Raw genomic sequence first — 16,047 nt, 5'->3', positions numbered from 1 at the left:
GATGTATCCTTTTTTGGTCAATTATGTTTCCATTCATTCCTTTTCACTTTCCTTTCACTCTCATTTCTCCCTCTGTCTGTAATCATTGATCCAACTTATTCTCATCCATCATCTGACACATTTTTAAGACCATTATGGCTGCTGACATCTCGATTAACTTCATTTGCCATATTCCTCTTGATGGTCAATCTACGTTCATACCACACATTCTATTTTACACCTAGCCCTACTACCACTTATCTAGATTCTCATTTCCACCCATTCTGATCTTTTTTCTTTCGCTTCCCTCCTTTCCATAATTTAGGTTTTAGTATTTTACACCTTTTTATTTCATTCTAGGTATTTTCCCATCTCAATTTTCATGCTGCCATCTTGTACTCTCTACCCATTCTTGATATCTCCCCCCCTACTCAATCTTTCTTTCCCTAGTCCCCACATCTATTGTCCTTTTATGTTCATATTCTGTATCCCTTATATTTCTATATCCATTGCCCTATTCTAGTTTCATATCCCACGTCCCAAATATCCATTTCACTCTCTCATACATGTCGTCACACATTACTTTGGTGCTGCGCTCTTGACACAATACACATCCTTATTTGAACCTATGTACACCTATTTCTTGTAACCAGTCTCCTCCCCCACAGTATTCTTTGTGATAATATTGGCTCCCAATCTCTCTCCTCAGTATCGATGCGTTCCACGTGACGTCATAGCGGAACGCACAGCAACTCAGCTTGTCGGTTTTCACTTTCTCACACTACATTAGTCCCTCCAGCAGGTTTTGGCATATCTCACTAGTACCAGCTACTTTCTTTGGTCTTTTTATACTGTGTTCACTATGACCGGTCTCGGTCCTGGACTAGAAGTGACGCTGCCTGCTGAGCGACATCACTTCTGCTCCGGTGGCACAAAAAACGGTGAATTTACCCGGCGTGCTCATCCCAACAACCATAGATTGCACTGCAATATGCTTACGGCGCGAGGAAGTCATTGCAATCGCTGTACCGCAGCAATCCTGGTAAGCCTTTCGCATTGTAAAGGCTCTCACTAGCCTTTACAATGCGTAGTTCTCAGCTATTGTCCAGTTAACTCTCAGTATACCGGACATAATGTGCCAATTAGGGATCGACCGATTATCGGTATGGCCGATATTATCGGCCGATAATCACGATTTTGGGCATTATCGGCAATTACCTTGCCGATAAGCAGATAATGCCCCCCGGACCGCGACCGCCCCACCGCGTCGCACCCCCCTCCATAGTGCTGGGCGGTATACCGGTATGGATTTTTGCCCATACCGCTATACCGGTCGGGCCCCTCCCCCACCCTCCGAGTCAATAAAAAAAAATAAATAAACTTACCCGTAATGGGGGTGGTCCGGCCATCCATTCTTCCTTCCTGTAGTGTCCGGGGGCGTTCCGGGTGGAGGGTGCAGCGGTCCGGGCTGTCCTTCTCCGGGGGTCCTCTTCTCCACTCCGGGCAGGCTCTGGCCTAGTACGCTGCAGAGACGCCGCTACGCAGTGACGTCAGGTGCGTCGCTGCGCATGGGCGTCTATGCAGCGTACTAGGCCGGAGCCTGCCCGGAGTGGAGAAGAGGACCCCCAGAGAAGGAGGACAGCCTGGACCGGTTCACCCTCCACCCGGAACGCCACCGGACACTACAGGAAGGAAGAATGGATGGCCGGACCACCCTGACAGGTAGGGGAGAGAAGCGGGTGGTGGTGGCGGCGGCGGCGGCCTATGGCCCCGCAAAAGCCACTGCAGTGCATTGATTTAAAGCGCCCGCTTTAAATCAGTGACCTGCAGCGGTGTCGAGGGGGGATAAATAGCCGATAACTTATACCGGAATATCGGTATAAGTTATCGGCCCTAACCTCCACAGATTATCGGTATCGGCCCTTAAAAAACGATATCGGTTGATCCCTAGTGCCAATGTACCTTGTATGTGATTTTATTTCTTGCTACCGATGCTTCCAACTGTAATGAGTACAGTAATTTGCTTACCACCTGCATAGCGATCGCACTAGTCTTCTAAATATCAACTTGGCTACCACTGTTATATTACCTGCTAGATCTCTGCCTAGATCTTTGGTTTGATATCCATGGGCCACTTAAACAGATATGTTGTTCCTACTATAGAATCATACTATTGCTTTGCCATTATTTTCTGATTTTTAATTTTGATATATAAATGCATGATAACGCTATGAGACCAAATTTGTATATGGACTCTAAGGCATAGATTTTTTCCTGATGAACATTCAGACATTCACATAGTCCCAAAAATTACTGTTGTTATCGAGACATTGGATTATGCCATCACACTATCTTTTTCAAGCACGATTAACTTTATTTGATATCACTTTTGTAAACTTATCATTGTATATATTTTTGTAGATCTCATGAAGGTCACGAGTTGACCAAAACGTTATCAATATATGGATTGCGTATTAAATATTGCATAAATAATAAATTATATTAAAAAATATTGCAAACGAGTGCAAAGTTCATCATTGATTGAGTTAAAGGAGCGGGATCCTGCTTGTGCACAGTTATCAATAAGAGTGCCTTATTCTATTATTGATTATATTTTTATAGTTCGGACATTTTCGCACACGGCTATACCAAATATTTTTTTATAAAAATGGGAAAAAGGGGCGATTTAACTCTTTGAGGGAGGACCTTTCACTTTAACATTTAATTTACACTTTAATCCCCATAGGGGACTATCTATAGCAATCATTAGATTGCTAATACTGATCAGTATTATCGGCGATCTTCCCTGGTCTGGAAGGCAGATCAGAGCAGGAGACGCACGGAGGCAGGTGAGGGGACCTCCGTCCCCCATCTTGGCTGATCTGATCCCACAGCAGTGTCGCTGGTGATCAGATCAGCCATTTTAAGTGCCGCACTGTATTGATCACAGCATCTGAGGGGTTGTTAATGGCAGTAACACATCAGCACGATCGCTGATGTACGCCATTACCGGCGGGTCCGCGGCTGCTGACAGCCGCCGGGTCTCACAGTGCATGAAGCCAGCATAGCTCCTGCGCTCGCTTCATAGCTGCGCTGCATATGTACGGCGCTGTGCGCGAAGTACCTCACTGCAGCTCCATACATTTACAACGCATGTTCTTAGAGGGTTAAAAACCAATATTGATGAATCTCCCCCTAAATCCAAATATTTATAAACACAAGAAATTGACAATCTTAGTAACAAAAATATTACTTTATTTAAAAAAAAAAAAATCTAGAAAACATAGAAACATTGGTTTCATTTATACGTTAGAGAACTTTGCAAAGACCTGTTTTCTCTGTGTGGCGGATAAATATTCACAAGCTTCCAGTATATTAGCTACTATTAATGTCTGTTGGATGGTTTTTGCCTTAACCCAAATTCTTCCATTCATGCCGATGACCAACTCCATTGGAAAAACATTCATGAGTTCCTGAATAATGTCATTCTGAGGGGTTAAAAGCCTGAAATAAAAAATATATGGAGTTAAGTCATCATCAAAGGAGATGCTAAAAGTAAATGTGGTAAACGAGGAGAAGGGAATTTATCATTTGCTCAGGTTTTTGTGCTACAAGTATATTACCAAAGCGATTGATTGACTGGTTTGCCCAGTATCAATAGATGCCTTGTCTGTTTCATGGTCTGTGTGCCGACAATACATAAACCAAATAATACACAGTCCCTTGATTTTAAGTGTTACTGTAATTTGATTAAACTTTTAAAATGTTGTCCAGACATGTTAAAAGTTTATATCGCACCAGGTCCCACTCCTGAGACCCACTGTGATTGTGAGTTCTAAGCCGAGGAAGTGCACGGCCGCACGTGCTTCACTCCCTGGCTGTTAAAGTCTATGCAGTAAAAAGGTCTGATCTACTGACTGCCTAAAGAGTGGTGCGCACTTCACCGGCTTATGAGCGAGAACAAACGCGATCTAAACTTTTTACGTGACAGACAACAAGTCTCAAAGTTAATCAAATGCTACTAACACTTTTAGCATAAAAATAAAATGAGAAATGGGAAAACGGTGATTATTTTTTAAGGGAGGAGTTTTTAAATTATTTCGACAACTGACACTTTTTCCCATTGGGGACTTTTACATGCAATCACTAGATTGCATTTACTGCTATTGCATTGTGTTGTGCAGTGTGATTGGTGAACCACTGATACAGCATGTCTAAGCCACTGATTCAGCCTGCCACCTGGTAATTGGAGGCAGGTAAGGGGACCCTTCTCCACCATTTTGGCTCTTTGGACCCCTGAAACATGGTCTGATGAGCTGACTAAGCTAGCCAGGATGTAATATGATGCTTTAGGGTATGTTCTCACGTGCCATATTTTGCTGCTGTGTATTTTCTTTCACAGTGAAGTCAATGGGTAGCAAAATCAGCTGTGTGTTTTGCTACCCATTGACTTCAATTGGAAAGAAAATACACAGCAGCAAAATATGGTACGTGGAAACGTACCCTTAGACACCGTGATCACGACCTCCGAAGACTTAATATCGGTCAGAGGCAGGATAGCCACTGGCAGTCTTAAGTGGTGAGTAATAGTAGCCGACATTCCCTTAATGCTCCAAGGCGTACATTTTCCAGACATCAAGGGTGTAAATTTATCTGTAATAATGATGGTCATGTGTCCTTAACAGGTTGATTTACCTTCACTCTCTAGGTCACTTGTTTCTGTAGTCCTGGCCACTGTATTGTAATTGGACAGTTAAGGGGGCCCCTGTAATAAGGTATTGATCCTCTGGGACCAATATGGCATATCCACATGTTATGCCATAAATGTCTGAGGTCGTATGCCCCTTTAATCCATCTTGTCTTTTCTAATTTACATTTGAATATTTATCCAGGATGATAATGATCCAAGTGCAGACCCTGTGTCTAAAGCCCCTTTCACACAACCATATTGTAGGGTCTATACTACAGCCTCAAAATCCAGGCCTTCTGGAGTTCTACTAAGCTAATTGGGGGGGGGTTTGAGGGGAACTAATCCAACACATTGCTAACCCTCATCTAAGGCTAGGTTAACACGGATGTTGTGCTGACCAGTTAAGGGTCCGTAGTTGAAAGGAAAAACAAAAATTGGACATTTCTAATGGACTGACCGACAGAGCTACCTTTAGCGGAGCAAGGTGGCAGTGTGAAAGCGGCCTAAATAATGCTGAGAGGGACTAACTTAAAGTCCCTCTCAAAATATAAAAATGACATCGCTGTGGCAGCTGTTATTGCTTGTAAGTGTTTCAGGGACCTTAATTTTTTATTAATAAACTAGCTGAGTACCCGGCGTGATCCGGTTTTTCCTTCCTAATCCTTGTTGTGGAGGAAAATCAGAGGAAGCTTTTGATTTCATATCCTGTCCTCATATTGTTGTCATATCCCTGCCGGCCTTAGGTGTTCAGGCGCCCTGTGCGAGCTAACCTTGTGGCGCCCCCATTACCCCATAAACTTACAAAGAGGAAAAAAATCTTTGTAACACTTTTTTTTGTCCCTGTCCCCATTAATCAGGCCCTCCCCCTTCACCAGTCCCCCCGTAAGCAGACTCAGAACCCCCCCCCCCTCACCAGTCCCATGTTCTTATTACTAAGTCCCCTGTCACTCATAATCAGACCATCTCCCCTCCTTCACCCCTTAAATCAGACTCTCCCCCTTCACCAATCCCCCTTAATCAGACTCATACCCTACACTCTAATCTACTCAGCTTTTCCATATTTCAGAAATCTAGAAAAGCTGAGATTAGACTGTAGGGTTTGAAGAAACCGGTGTCCAGGCTGTAAGGCTGCATCAGTGAGCAGAGGAGAGCGAGACTGCACACACCCCCATCAACCAATCACAGTGACTCAGCACTTTCATCAGCTGTTTGGGACACAGAACGCTTCAAGACACAGGTTTCTTCACTACACCGGCCTGTTACACTGCGAGCTGTGTCGGTCGCCTGGCGCCCCTGTTGCTATGGCGCCCTGTGCGGCCGCACAGCTCGCACACCACGAAGGCCGGCCCTGCCGACCCATCGCGTCCTCATATCCCGACCCGTAATATGTGTACCAGGTATTGAAATATCTCCAGCCGTACGGAAGTTATGTGGGAACATACATTTACCATTGATTTGCATGGGACTTTAAAACAAAAACCCCGACCTGACCGAGACAGAGAGAGACTTTAAATCAACTGTTGCCAGAAAGTTAAACAGATTTGTAAATTACTTCTATTAAAAAATCTTTATCCTTCCAGTACATTTTAGCAGCTGTATGCTACAGAGGAAATTCTTTTCTTTTTGAATTTCTTTTTTGTCTTGTCCACAGTGCTCTTTGCTGACACCTGATGCCCTTATCAGGAATTTTTCGGAGCAGGAGAGGTTTGCCATGGGGATTCTCTCCTGCTCTGGACAGTTCCTGAGACAGACAGAGGTGTCAGCAGAAAGCACTGTGGTCAGACAGAAAATAAATTAAAAAAGAAAATAACTTCCTCTGTAGCATACAGCTGCTAAAAAGTACTGGAAGGATAAAGATTTTTTAATAGAAGTAATTTACAAATCTGTTTATGGCAACAGTTCGGAGTAATATCTGTAACAACAGGTTATGTTATGTTCACACTAACAGAGACATTCTGTTGGAGTCTCCATGACTTGACAAAACCACAGCATCCAGCACTACATTTGCTGTTATACAGATCTTTCCCAATCAGCATCATGGCTTCCATTATAAAAAGAAGCCATGATGTCAAAGTGTTTACGGGGGGGGGGAGAGTGGAAGCTGTAAAACATATGTGGGGTATCTTACTTTCTCACAAGTCCCAATGAAACTTTAAACATAAGGCCATCTTGTCCAATGACTCCCATCCCGTTTGCTTTCCCAGAGCCATCTATACATGCCAACTCTGGCTCCATGTCTTTATTGGCAACAATGAACTGTCCATAGACAAGATCTCCAACCTGCAAAGAAAGAAAATATCTTCATGAAATTAACCAACCTGAGAGTTAATGTTTCATTTAAAAGAGGATCTGTGGGTGATCATTAAAAAAAATAAATAAATAAATAAAAAACCACAGACACATTCCGCACATTTACTTGATTCTGTGGCACTAGGACCGCTTGAAAATGCAGCCTCAACCGGCGATAGGTTGAGCGGCAAGAGTGATGCAATGTGCCCCGGGGCTTAATGCATCACATAGCTGCTCCGCCTATCGCTGGCCAATGTGGGTCATCGCTGGCGATTTGCTCACCAGCAAGTGTGAAGTGTTTGCTACAGGCAAAGCAGGAAGAAGACGGCATGGGAGGACTGGAGTGTGATACTAAGACACCGAGGGAGTGGCGTCAAGCAAGTCCCCTCTTATTTTATATTTTGGGCACCCAGGGAATAATGGCATAATAGTTTTACATATGAGACATCTCATAAAAATATTAAGCCTGTGACTAAAATGTAAAGCTGCAAGATTTCAGGATTATTTTCTTTATTTTTATAAGTCACTAATAGAAAATGTGAAAATAAAATAAAATTTTGTTTACATAAAAGCTTGAGCTTCAGCCTATCACCGGCCGCAGCGATGTCCCGCCTTGGCTTGTGATAGGCTGAAGCTCCGTGTGACGAGCCGGACTAACAGGAAGTAAGAAGAATACAGCCCGGGGACCAAACACCTGTACCGGAGCTCCGGGGGCTCGTTGGCAGGTAAGATAAAGTGTGTTTTCTTTTATTTTGCAGCCCAGACGGGATAAAATGAGAAAAGTGCGTGCCGGAGTACTCCTTTAACCTCTTAAGGACCCAGGGCGTATGAATACGCCCTCACACCCTGGGCCTTAAGGACCCAGGGCGTATCTATACGCCCTGGCGTTTTCCGGTCCCTGCCGCGCGCCGGGAAGAGATCGGAAGCGGATGCCTGCTGAAATGCTTCAACAGGCATCCAGGGCAAACGCCAAGGGGGGCCATGTAGCGAAATCGCCCTTGCGATCTGCGGCGATACCGGGCTGATCGGGTCTCTGGGACCCGACCGCCTGGTAATTTTGCATGATCCCGGTTGTCACAGACAGCCAGGACCATGCTGGAGGCTAGGAGCTAACCGACCAATCGCAGGGGGGGGGTTTACTTCCTCCCGCCCTGCCCGGCCCCTGGAAGTCCGGAGAGGACGGAAGACCAGAGGACGCGGCGGGGGGTTGGGGGAGTGCTGGGGCCCGGCCCCGGTACTTACCTCGTCCCTGAAGACCCTGATCCCGGCAATGAAGACGGCGGCGGCGGCGACAGGCGAGTTCCTCTTCAGCCTCGGTCGGGCCCTTTACAGCAATGCAAGTCGCCGTAAAGCGACATGCATTTCTGTAATGGGACCCTGTATACTACAACTCCCAGCATGCCCAGACAGCCCTGGGCATGCTGGGAGTTGCAGTTTTGCAACAACTGGAGGTCCACAGTTTGGAGACCACTGTGCCCTTCCAGATGTTGCAAAACTACACATCCTCAGCATGCCCTTACTGTCCAGGCATGCTGGGAGTTGTAGTTCTGTAACATCTGGCCCTTCAGATGTTGCAGAACTACAACTCCCAGCATGCCTGGACAATTTTGGCATACTGGGAGTTGTAGTTTTGCAACATCTGGAAGGGCACAGTGGTCTGCAAACTGTAGTCCTCCAGGTGTTGCAAAACTACAACTCCAAGCATGCTGGGAGTTTTAGTTCGGCAACATCTGGCTCTAAAGATGTTGCCGAACTACTACTTCCAGCATGCCCGAGAATGTTTGGGAGTTGTGGTTTTGCAACAACTGGAGGCACACTGGTTGGGAAACATTGTCTGTTTCCTAACTCAATGTTTCCCAACCCGTGTGCCTCCAGCTGTTGCAAAACTATAACTACCAGCATGCACTGATAGACTGTGCATGCTGGGAGTTGTAGTTTTGCAACAGCTGGACGTTCCCCCCCCCCCCTGTGAATGTACAGGGTACATTCACATGGGCAGGGGGCTTACAGTGAGTATCAGGCTGCTAGTTTGCGATGCTGCAAATTTTGAGTGGCAGCTCAAACTCGCAGCGGGAAACTCGCTGTAATCCCCCGCCCATGTGACTGTACCCTAAAAACACTTGACTGTACCCCAAAATGACACATTGGGGGAGATTTATCAAAACCTGTCCAAAGGGAAAAGTCGACCAGTTGCTTATAGCAACCAATCAGATCGCATCTTTCATTTCTCAGAGACCTTTTTTAAAAATGAAAGAAGAAATCTGATTGGTTGCTATGGGCAACTTTCCATCAGCACAGGTTTTGATAAATCTCCCCCAATAATCTGTATTCTGTAGGTCCATAAGGTTATGATACCCAAATTACACAGGTTTTTTTATTTTACTTTTTTTTTTATATATTTTTTGGACAAAAATGAGCATGTTCAAAAATCTCCTTCTGAACTTTTTTATTTTTCCGTAGAGAGCGCTATACGAGGGCTGATTTTTTTGCGTCGTGATCTGTAGTTTTTATCGATACCATTTTTGTTTTGATGGGACTTTTTGATCGCTTATTATACATTTGTTTAGGGTATAAAAAAAAATGACCAAAAATACACAATTCTAGACTTTGTTGTTACTTTTTTCTTTTTTACGTGTACACCATAGAGCGGGTGGTTTAACGTTGAGATGAGCAGAGATGTTTGGCTTGCAGCTGTAATACCACGTCACAGGCTGCAATGCGAATGCAGAGCTCCCATCCCTGCTCCCCTTCCACTCCTGTCTGCTCGGGATGAGACCAGTGATGTGAAGGAGGGGGAGCTGGTATTACTGCTCATTAGATTTCTAAATCCTTAGATAAGATTTAATGAGCAGTAATACCAGACTACATCCCCTCCCCCCAATTCACATCCGCTGTTTCTTCTCGGGCAGACAGAAGGGGAGGGAGAGCAAGGAGAAGGACGGAGCAAACTGCATACAGAGAGTGTGATCTGACGTCACAGCTACAAGCCAAACATCTTAGCTCATATAGAAGATCTGTGCACTGGGGCTAGTAACATTGTCACATGTACATGCTGGTAACTTACCTTCACATTTGGTCTGTTCTTTTTAGTTGCACCTTCAAATGCCAAAAATGATAATGACGCTTGATCGCTGCCTGCAACATCGAGCTTGAAGATATCCCCAGACTTCATAGTGACAATTCCAATAACATGGTCTCCTTTCACTGGAACATACTGTAGGAAACAGACAAATATTAAAAAGGAACATGTCATCAATTTCACCTGCACTAACCTGTTCTTGCTGTGGTTCTCCAGCTATCCCCTTTGTTATCTTCCGCTCCAGGCCCGACTTGGAGCATGGGCGGAGCTTAGTAACATCACTGTTTTCTTGCAGCAGGACTCAGCAGAGAACAGCAGCGGTGACGTCACTAAGCTCCGCCCATATTCCAAGTCTGGCCCGGAGCGGAAGATACTAAAAAGCATAGCAGGAGAACCGCAGCACAGTGCAGATCCAGGTAAGTATCTTTGTCATTAGCGTCACCTGCACTACCTGTCTGTATCGACAGGTTAGAGCAGGTGAAACGGATGCCAGATTTCCTTCAAGGCTAGGTTTCCTCGCAGGTTTTTTTCTGGCATTTTTTGGAGAACTACCACTGCATTTCTTGAGCCAAAGCCAGAAGTGTATTCAAAAGTAATGGGAAATATAAAGGAAGGACTTACACTTCTTCCTACTGGATCCACTTCTGATTTGGGCTCAAAAACTGCCGTTTGAGTATTCCAAAAAAAAGCAAGAAAAAAAAAAAAGTGTGAAAACCTAGCCTAAAGGGGTATTCTGGGGGATAAAAAGTCTGCGCTCTCCAGCTACTGATCCCCTGCCAGCACTTAATTTACATGGTCACGACACATCACTAAATAATATGGTCAGCTCCCTTTAAAGGGGTTCTCCCTTGTTTATACTGTTTTTTGTTATTATGTTTGTGTTTTATGTGTGTGTATAAGTATGTGTTTTTTTAATGTGTGTTGTGATTATGCATACATGTATTTTCTTACCTTTTGTGAAGATCTGAAGCTGGCCCCTTTTTCTTCCAGCGGCTTGCTGTGCACATCGGCCTCCGCCATGTTGTGTTCGGTAAGTGGGATGTCGGGGGGTGTGTTCTTGCTTCTGTCCTTCCTATCTTCTGACGTCCGAGGCGAATCTTTTCTTCCTGTTTCTTCCGTGGCTCAGCGACGAATCTGCGGCCTCTTCCGGCGCATTTTTTTTTTACCAATAAAGTTTTTTTTGGCTAATTGACAAACTGTCTGCGCTTGCGCAAAGCTACGCTATTAGCGTAGACCTAACGTACGCTACGCTGTTAGCGTAGCACTTGCGTACTCGCGCATGCACAGTTTATCAATTAGACAAAAATAACTTTATTGGTAAAAAAAACTAAAAACTACCTGCGCATGCGCCGGAAGAGGCCGCAGATTCGTCGCTGAGCCACGGAAGAAACAGGAAGAAAAGATTTGCCTCGGACATCAGAAGATAGGAAGGACAGAAGCAAGAACACACCCCCCGCCATCCCACTTACCGAACACAACATGGCGGAGGCCGAGGTGCACAGCAAGCCGCTGGAAGAAAAAGGGGCCAGCTTCCGGATCTTCACAAAAGGTAAGAAAACACAATCACAACACACATAAAAAAAAAAAAAAAACACATAACACACAAACATAATAACAAAACACAGTATAAACAAGGGAGACCCCCTTTAAATGGGTTATCGAGAAAAAGCAAAACAGACATGATTTCTTACAAAAGTAGCACCACTTTTGTCATCAGGTTGTGCATGGTATTACAACTTGGCCTCATCCACTTTAGCGAACCTAATGACAGAGGTGGTGGTGTTTTTGGAAGAAATTATCTCTGGTTTTCCCCTTCTGGATGACCCTTTTAATCCTCCATGATTGTTCAGATTCCTGTTCATTTGAATTGGAGCCGAGGGAGTTCTCTGTCACGTGACGAGTCTAAACTAATTCTATGGAGGTCGTATGTGAGGCTTGGAGTAAAACAGTACTGTATCCCGGTGACATTACCCTCTTCTGCTGCGAGTCCACCCAATAGAGCGCCGGTTCCCGGTGTCTCAGGAGCCCACACTTCACCACCTGCAGGTTCTCTCCCTGGCGCATCAGGCCGGGGCCGCAAATCACACGCAACCGCTTAGCAGCTGGGGAGGCCGAGAGGGAAAGCGGGGCGTCTGCGGCCGGAGTGGGAAGTAGGAGCACATCACCCGGTAACACTATCTGCCCCACCGCGTCTTGCGCCGACATGCTGCCAGGGAACTTGCTAGAGACTTAGTCAGCTACAGGACCTTTGGTGATGTCATGGCCATGTGACTAGTCACGTGTATGTGAGAAGCCAATCCCTACTCCCTAGATCGGCCTGATTCTGTGGCTGTGTCCTCAAAGAGATATCTGATGCTTTGTTGCGTGATGCTTCGCTACTGCCCTACACAGCATACAAACAGCGCTGTACTGCTGCTCCGCGGTGCACAGCATACCGACAGCTCTGCACCACTGTAAGCACAGCATACCGACAGCTCTGCACCACTGTAAGCACAGCATACCGACAGCTCTGCACCACTGTAAGCACAGCATACCAACAGCTCTGCACCACTGTGTGCACAGCATACCGACAGCTCTGCACCACTGTAAGCACAGCATACCAACAGCTCTGCACCACTGTGTGCACAGCATACCAACAGCTCTGCACCACTGTTTGCACAGCATACCAACAGCTCTGCACCACTGTAAGCACAGCATACCGACAGCTCTGCACCACTGTGTGCACAGCATACCGACAGCTCTGCACCACTGTGTGCACAGCATACCAACAGCTCTGCACCACTGTAAGCACAGCATACCAACAGCTCTGCACCACTGTGAGCACAGCATACCAACAGCTCTGCACCACTGTAAGCACAGCATACCGACAGCTCTGCACCACTGTGAGCACAGCATACCAACAGCTCTGCACCACTGTGTGCACAGCATACCGACAGCTCTGCACCACTGTGTGCACAGCATACCGACAGCTCTGCACCACTGTAAGCACAGCATACCGACAGCTATGCACCACTGTAAGCACAGCATACCGACAGCTCTGCACCACTGTGAGCACAGCATGCCAACAGCTCTGCACCACTGTAAGCACAGCATACCAACAGCTCTTCACCACTGTAAGCACAGCATACCAACAGCTCTGCACCACTGTAAGCACAGCATACCAACAGCTCTGCACCACTGTAAGCACAGCATACCGACAGCTCTGCACCACTGTAAGCACAGCATACCAACAGCTCTGCACCACTGTAAGCACAGCATACCAACAGCTCTGCACCACTGTAAGCACAGCATACCAACAGCTCTGCACCACTGTAAGCACAGCATACCGACAGCTCTGCACCACTGTAAGCACAGCATACCAACAGCTCTGCACCACTGTAAGCACAGCATACCAACAGCTCTGCACCACTGTAAGCACAGCATACCAACAGCTCTGCACCACTGTAAGCATAGCATACCAACAGCTCTGCACCACTGTAAGCATAGCATACCAACAGCTCTGCACCACTGTGTGCACAGCATACCAACAGCTCTGCACCACTGTAAGCACAGCATACCGACAGCTCTGCACCACTGTAAGCACAGCATACCAACAGCTCTGCACCACTGTAAGCACAGCATACCAACAGCTCTGCACCACTGTAAGCACAGCATACCGACAGCTCTGCACCACTGTGTGCACAGCATACCGACAGCTCTGCACCACTGTGAGCACAGCATACCAACAGCTCTGCACCACTGTAAGCACAGCATACCAACAGCTATGCACCACTGTAAGCACAGCATACCGACAGCTCTGCACCACTGTGAGCACAGCATGCCAACAGCTCTGCACCACTGTAAGCACAGCATACCAACAGCTCTTCACCACTGTAAGCACAGCATACCAACAGCTCTGCACCACTGTAAGCACAGCATACCAACAGCTCTGCACCACTGTAAGCACAGCATACCGACAGCTCTGCACCACTGTAAGCACAGCATACCAACAGCTCTGCACCACTGTAAGCACAGCATACCAACAGCTCTGCACCACTGTAAGCACAGCATACCAACAGCTCTGCACCACTGTAAGCATAGCATACCAACAGCTCTGCACCACTGTAAGCATAGCATACCAACAGCTCTGCACCACTGTGTGCACAGCATACCAACAGCTCTGCACCACTGTAAGCATAGCATACCAACAGCTCTGCACCACTGTAAGCACAGCATACCAACAGCTCTGCACCACTGTAAGCACAGCATACCAACAGCTCTGCACCACTGTAAGCACAGCATACCGACAGCTCTGCACCACTGTAAGCACAGCATACCAACAGCTCTGCACCACTGTAAGCACAGCATACCAACAGCTCTGCACCACTGTAAGCACAGCATACCAACAGCTCTGCACCACTGTAAGCATAGCATACCAACAGCTCTGCACCACTGTAAGCATAGCATACCAACAGCTCTGCACCACTGTGTGCACAGCATACCAACAGCTCTGCACCACTGTAAGCATAGCATACCAACAGCTCTGCACCACTGTAAGCACAGCATACCAACAGCTCTGCACCACTGTAAGCACAGCATACCAACAGCTCTGCACCACTGTAAGCACAGCATACCAACAGCTCTGCACCACTGTAAGCACAGCATACCAACAGCTCTGCACCACTGTAAGCACAGCATACCAACAGCTCTGCACCACTGTAAGCACAGCATACCAACAGCTCTGCACCACTGTAAGCACAGCATACCGACAGCTCTGCACCACTGTGTGCACAGCATACCGACAGCTCTGCACCACTGTGAGCACAGCATACCAACAGCTCTGCACCACTGTAAGCACAGCATACCAACAGCTCTGCACCACTGTGTGCACAGCATACCGACAGCTCTGCACCACTGTAAGCACAGCATACCGACAGCTCTGCACCACTGTAAGCATAGCATACCAACAGCTCTGCACCACTGTAAGCACAGCATACCAACAGCTCTGCACCACTGTAAGCACAGCATACCAACAGCTCTGCACCACTGTGAGCACAGCATGCCAACAGCTCTGCACCACTGTAAGCACAGCATACCAACAGCTCTGCACCACTGTAAGCACAGCATACCAACAGCTCTGCACCACTGTAAGCACAGCATACCAACAGCTCTGCACCACTGTAAGCACAGCATACCAACAGCTCTGCACCACTGTAAGCACAGCATACCAACAGCTCTGCACCACTGTAAGCACAGCATACCAACAGCTCTGCACCACTGTAAGCACAGCATACCAACAGCTCTGCACCACTGTAAGCACAGCATACCAACAGCTCTGCACCACTGTAAGCACAGCATACCGACAGCTCTGCACCACTGTGTGCACAGCATACCGACAGCTCTGCACCACTGTGAGCACAGCATACCAACAGCTCTGCACCACTGTAAGCACAGCATACCGACAGCTCTGCACCACTGTAAGCACAGCATACCGACAGCTCTGCACCACTGTGTGCACAGCATACCGACAGCTCTGCACCACTGTAAGCACAGCATACCAACAGCTCTGCACCACTGTAAGCACAGCATACCAACAGCTCTGCACCACTGTGTGCACAGCATACCGACAGCTCTGCACCACTGTAAGCACAGCATACCGACAGCTCTGCACCACTGTAAGCACAGCATACCAACAGCTCTGCACCACTGTAAGCACAGCATACCAACAGCTCTGCACCACTGTAAGCACAGCATACCGACAGCTCTGCACCACTGTAAGCACAGCATACCAACAGCTCTGCACCACTGTAAGCACAGCATACCGACAGCTCTGCACCACTGTAAGCACAGCATACCAACAGCTCTGCACCACTGTGTGCACAGCATACCGACAGCTCTGCACCACTGTGAGCACAGCATGCCAACAGCTCTGCACCACTGTAAGCACAGCATACCAACAGCTCTGCACCACTGTAAGCACAGCATACCGACAGCTCTGCACCACTGTAAGCACAGCATACCGACAGCTCTG

The 16,047-nt window shown here is 46.9% G+C and overlaps 1 protein-coding gene across 1 annotated transcript; it reads right to left on the bottom strand.

Annotated features, from left to right (window-relative positions):
* Window positions 1–3,243: 3,243 nt before the first annotated feature.
* EXOSC3 (exosome component 3) lies at window positions 3,244–12,317 on the bottom strand. Its single transcript, XM_056519239.1, has 4 exons — window positions 12,009–12,317; window positions 10,023–10,172; window positions 6,798–6,949; window positions 3,244–3,483 (listed from the first exon to the last, which is right to left on the bottom strand). The coding sequence occupies exons 1-4, from the start codon at window positions 12,240–12,242 to the stop codon at window positions 3,282–3,284; spliced, it is 738 nt and encodes a 245-aa protein (XP_056375214.1). The 5' UTR covers window positions 12,243–12,317; the 3' UTR covers window positions 3,244–3,281.
* Between the last annotated feature and the right edge of the window lie 3,730 nt (window positions 12,318–16,047).

The sequence above is a fragment of the Hyla sarda genome, chromosome 1, assembly GCF_029499605.1.
Source record: "Hyla sarda isolate aHylSar1 chromosome 1, aHylSar1.hap1, whole genome shotgun sequence".
In the NCBI taxonomy this organism is placed as follows: domain Eukaryota; kingdom Metazoa; phylum Chordata; class Amphibia; order Anura; family Hylidae; genus Hyla; species Hyla sarda.
This window is presented reverse-complemented; position numbering and strand designations above follow the sequence as displayed.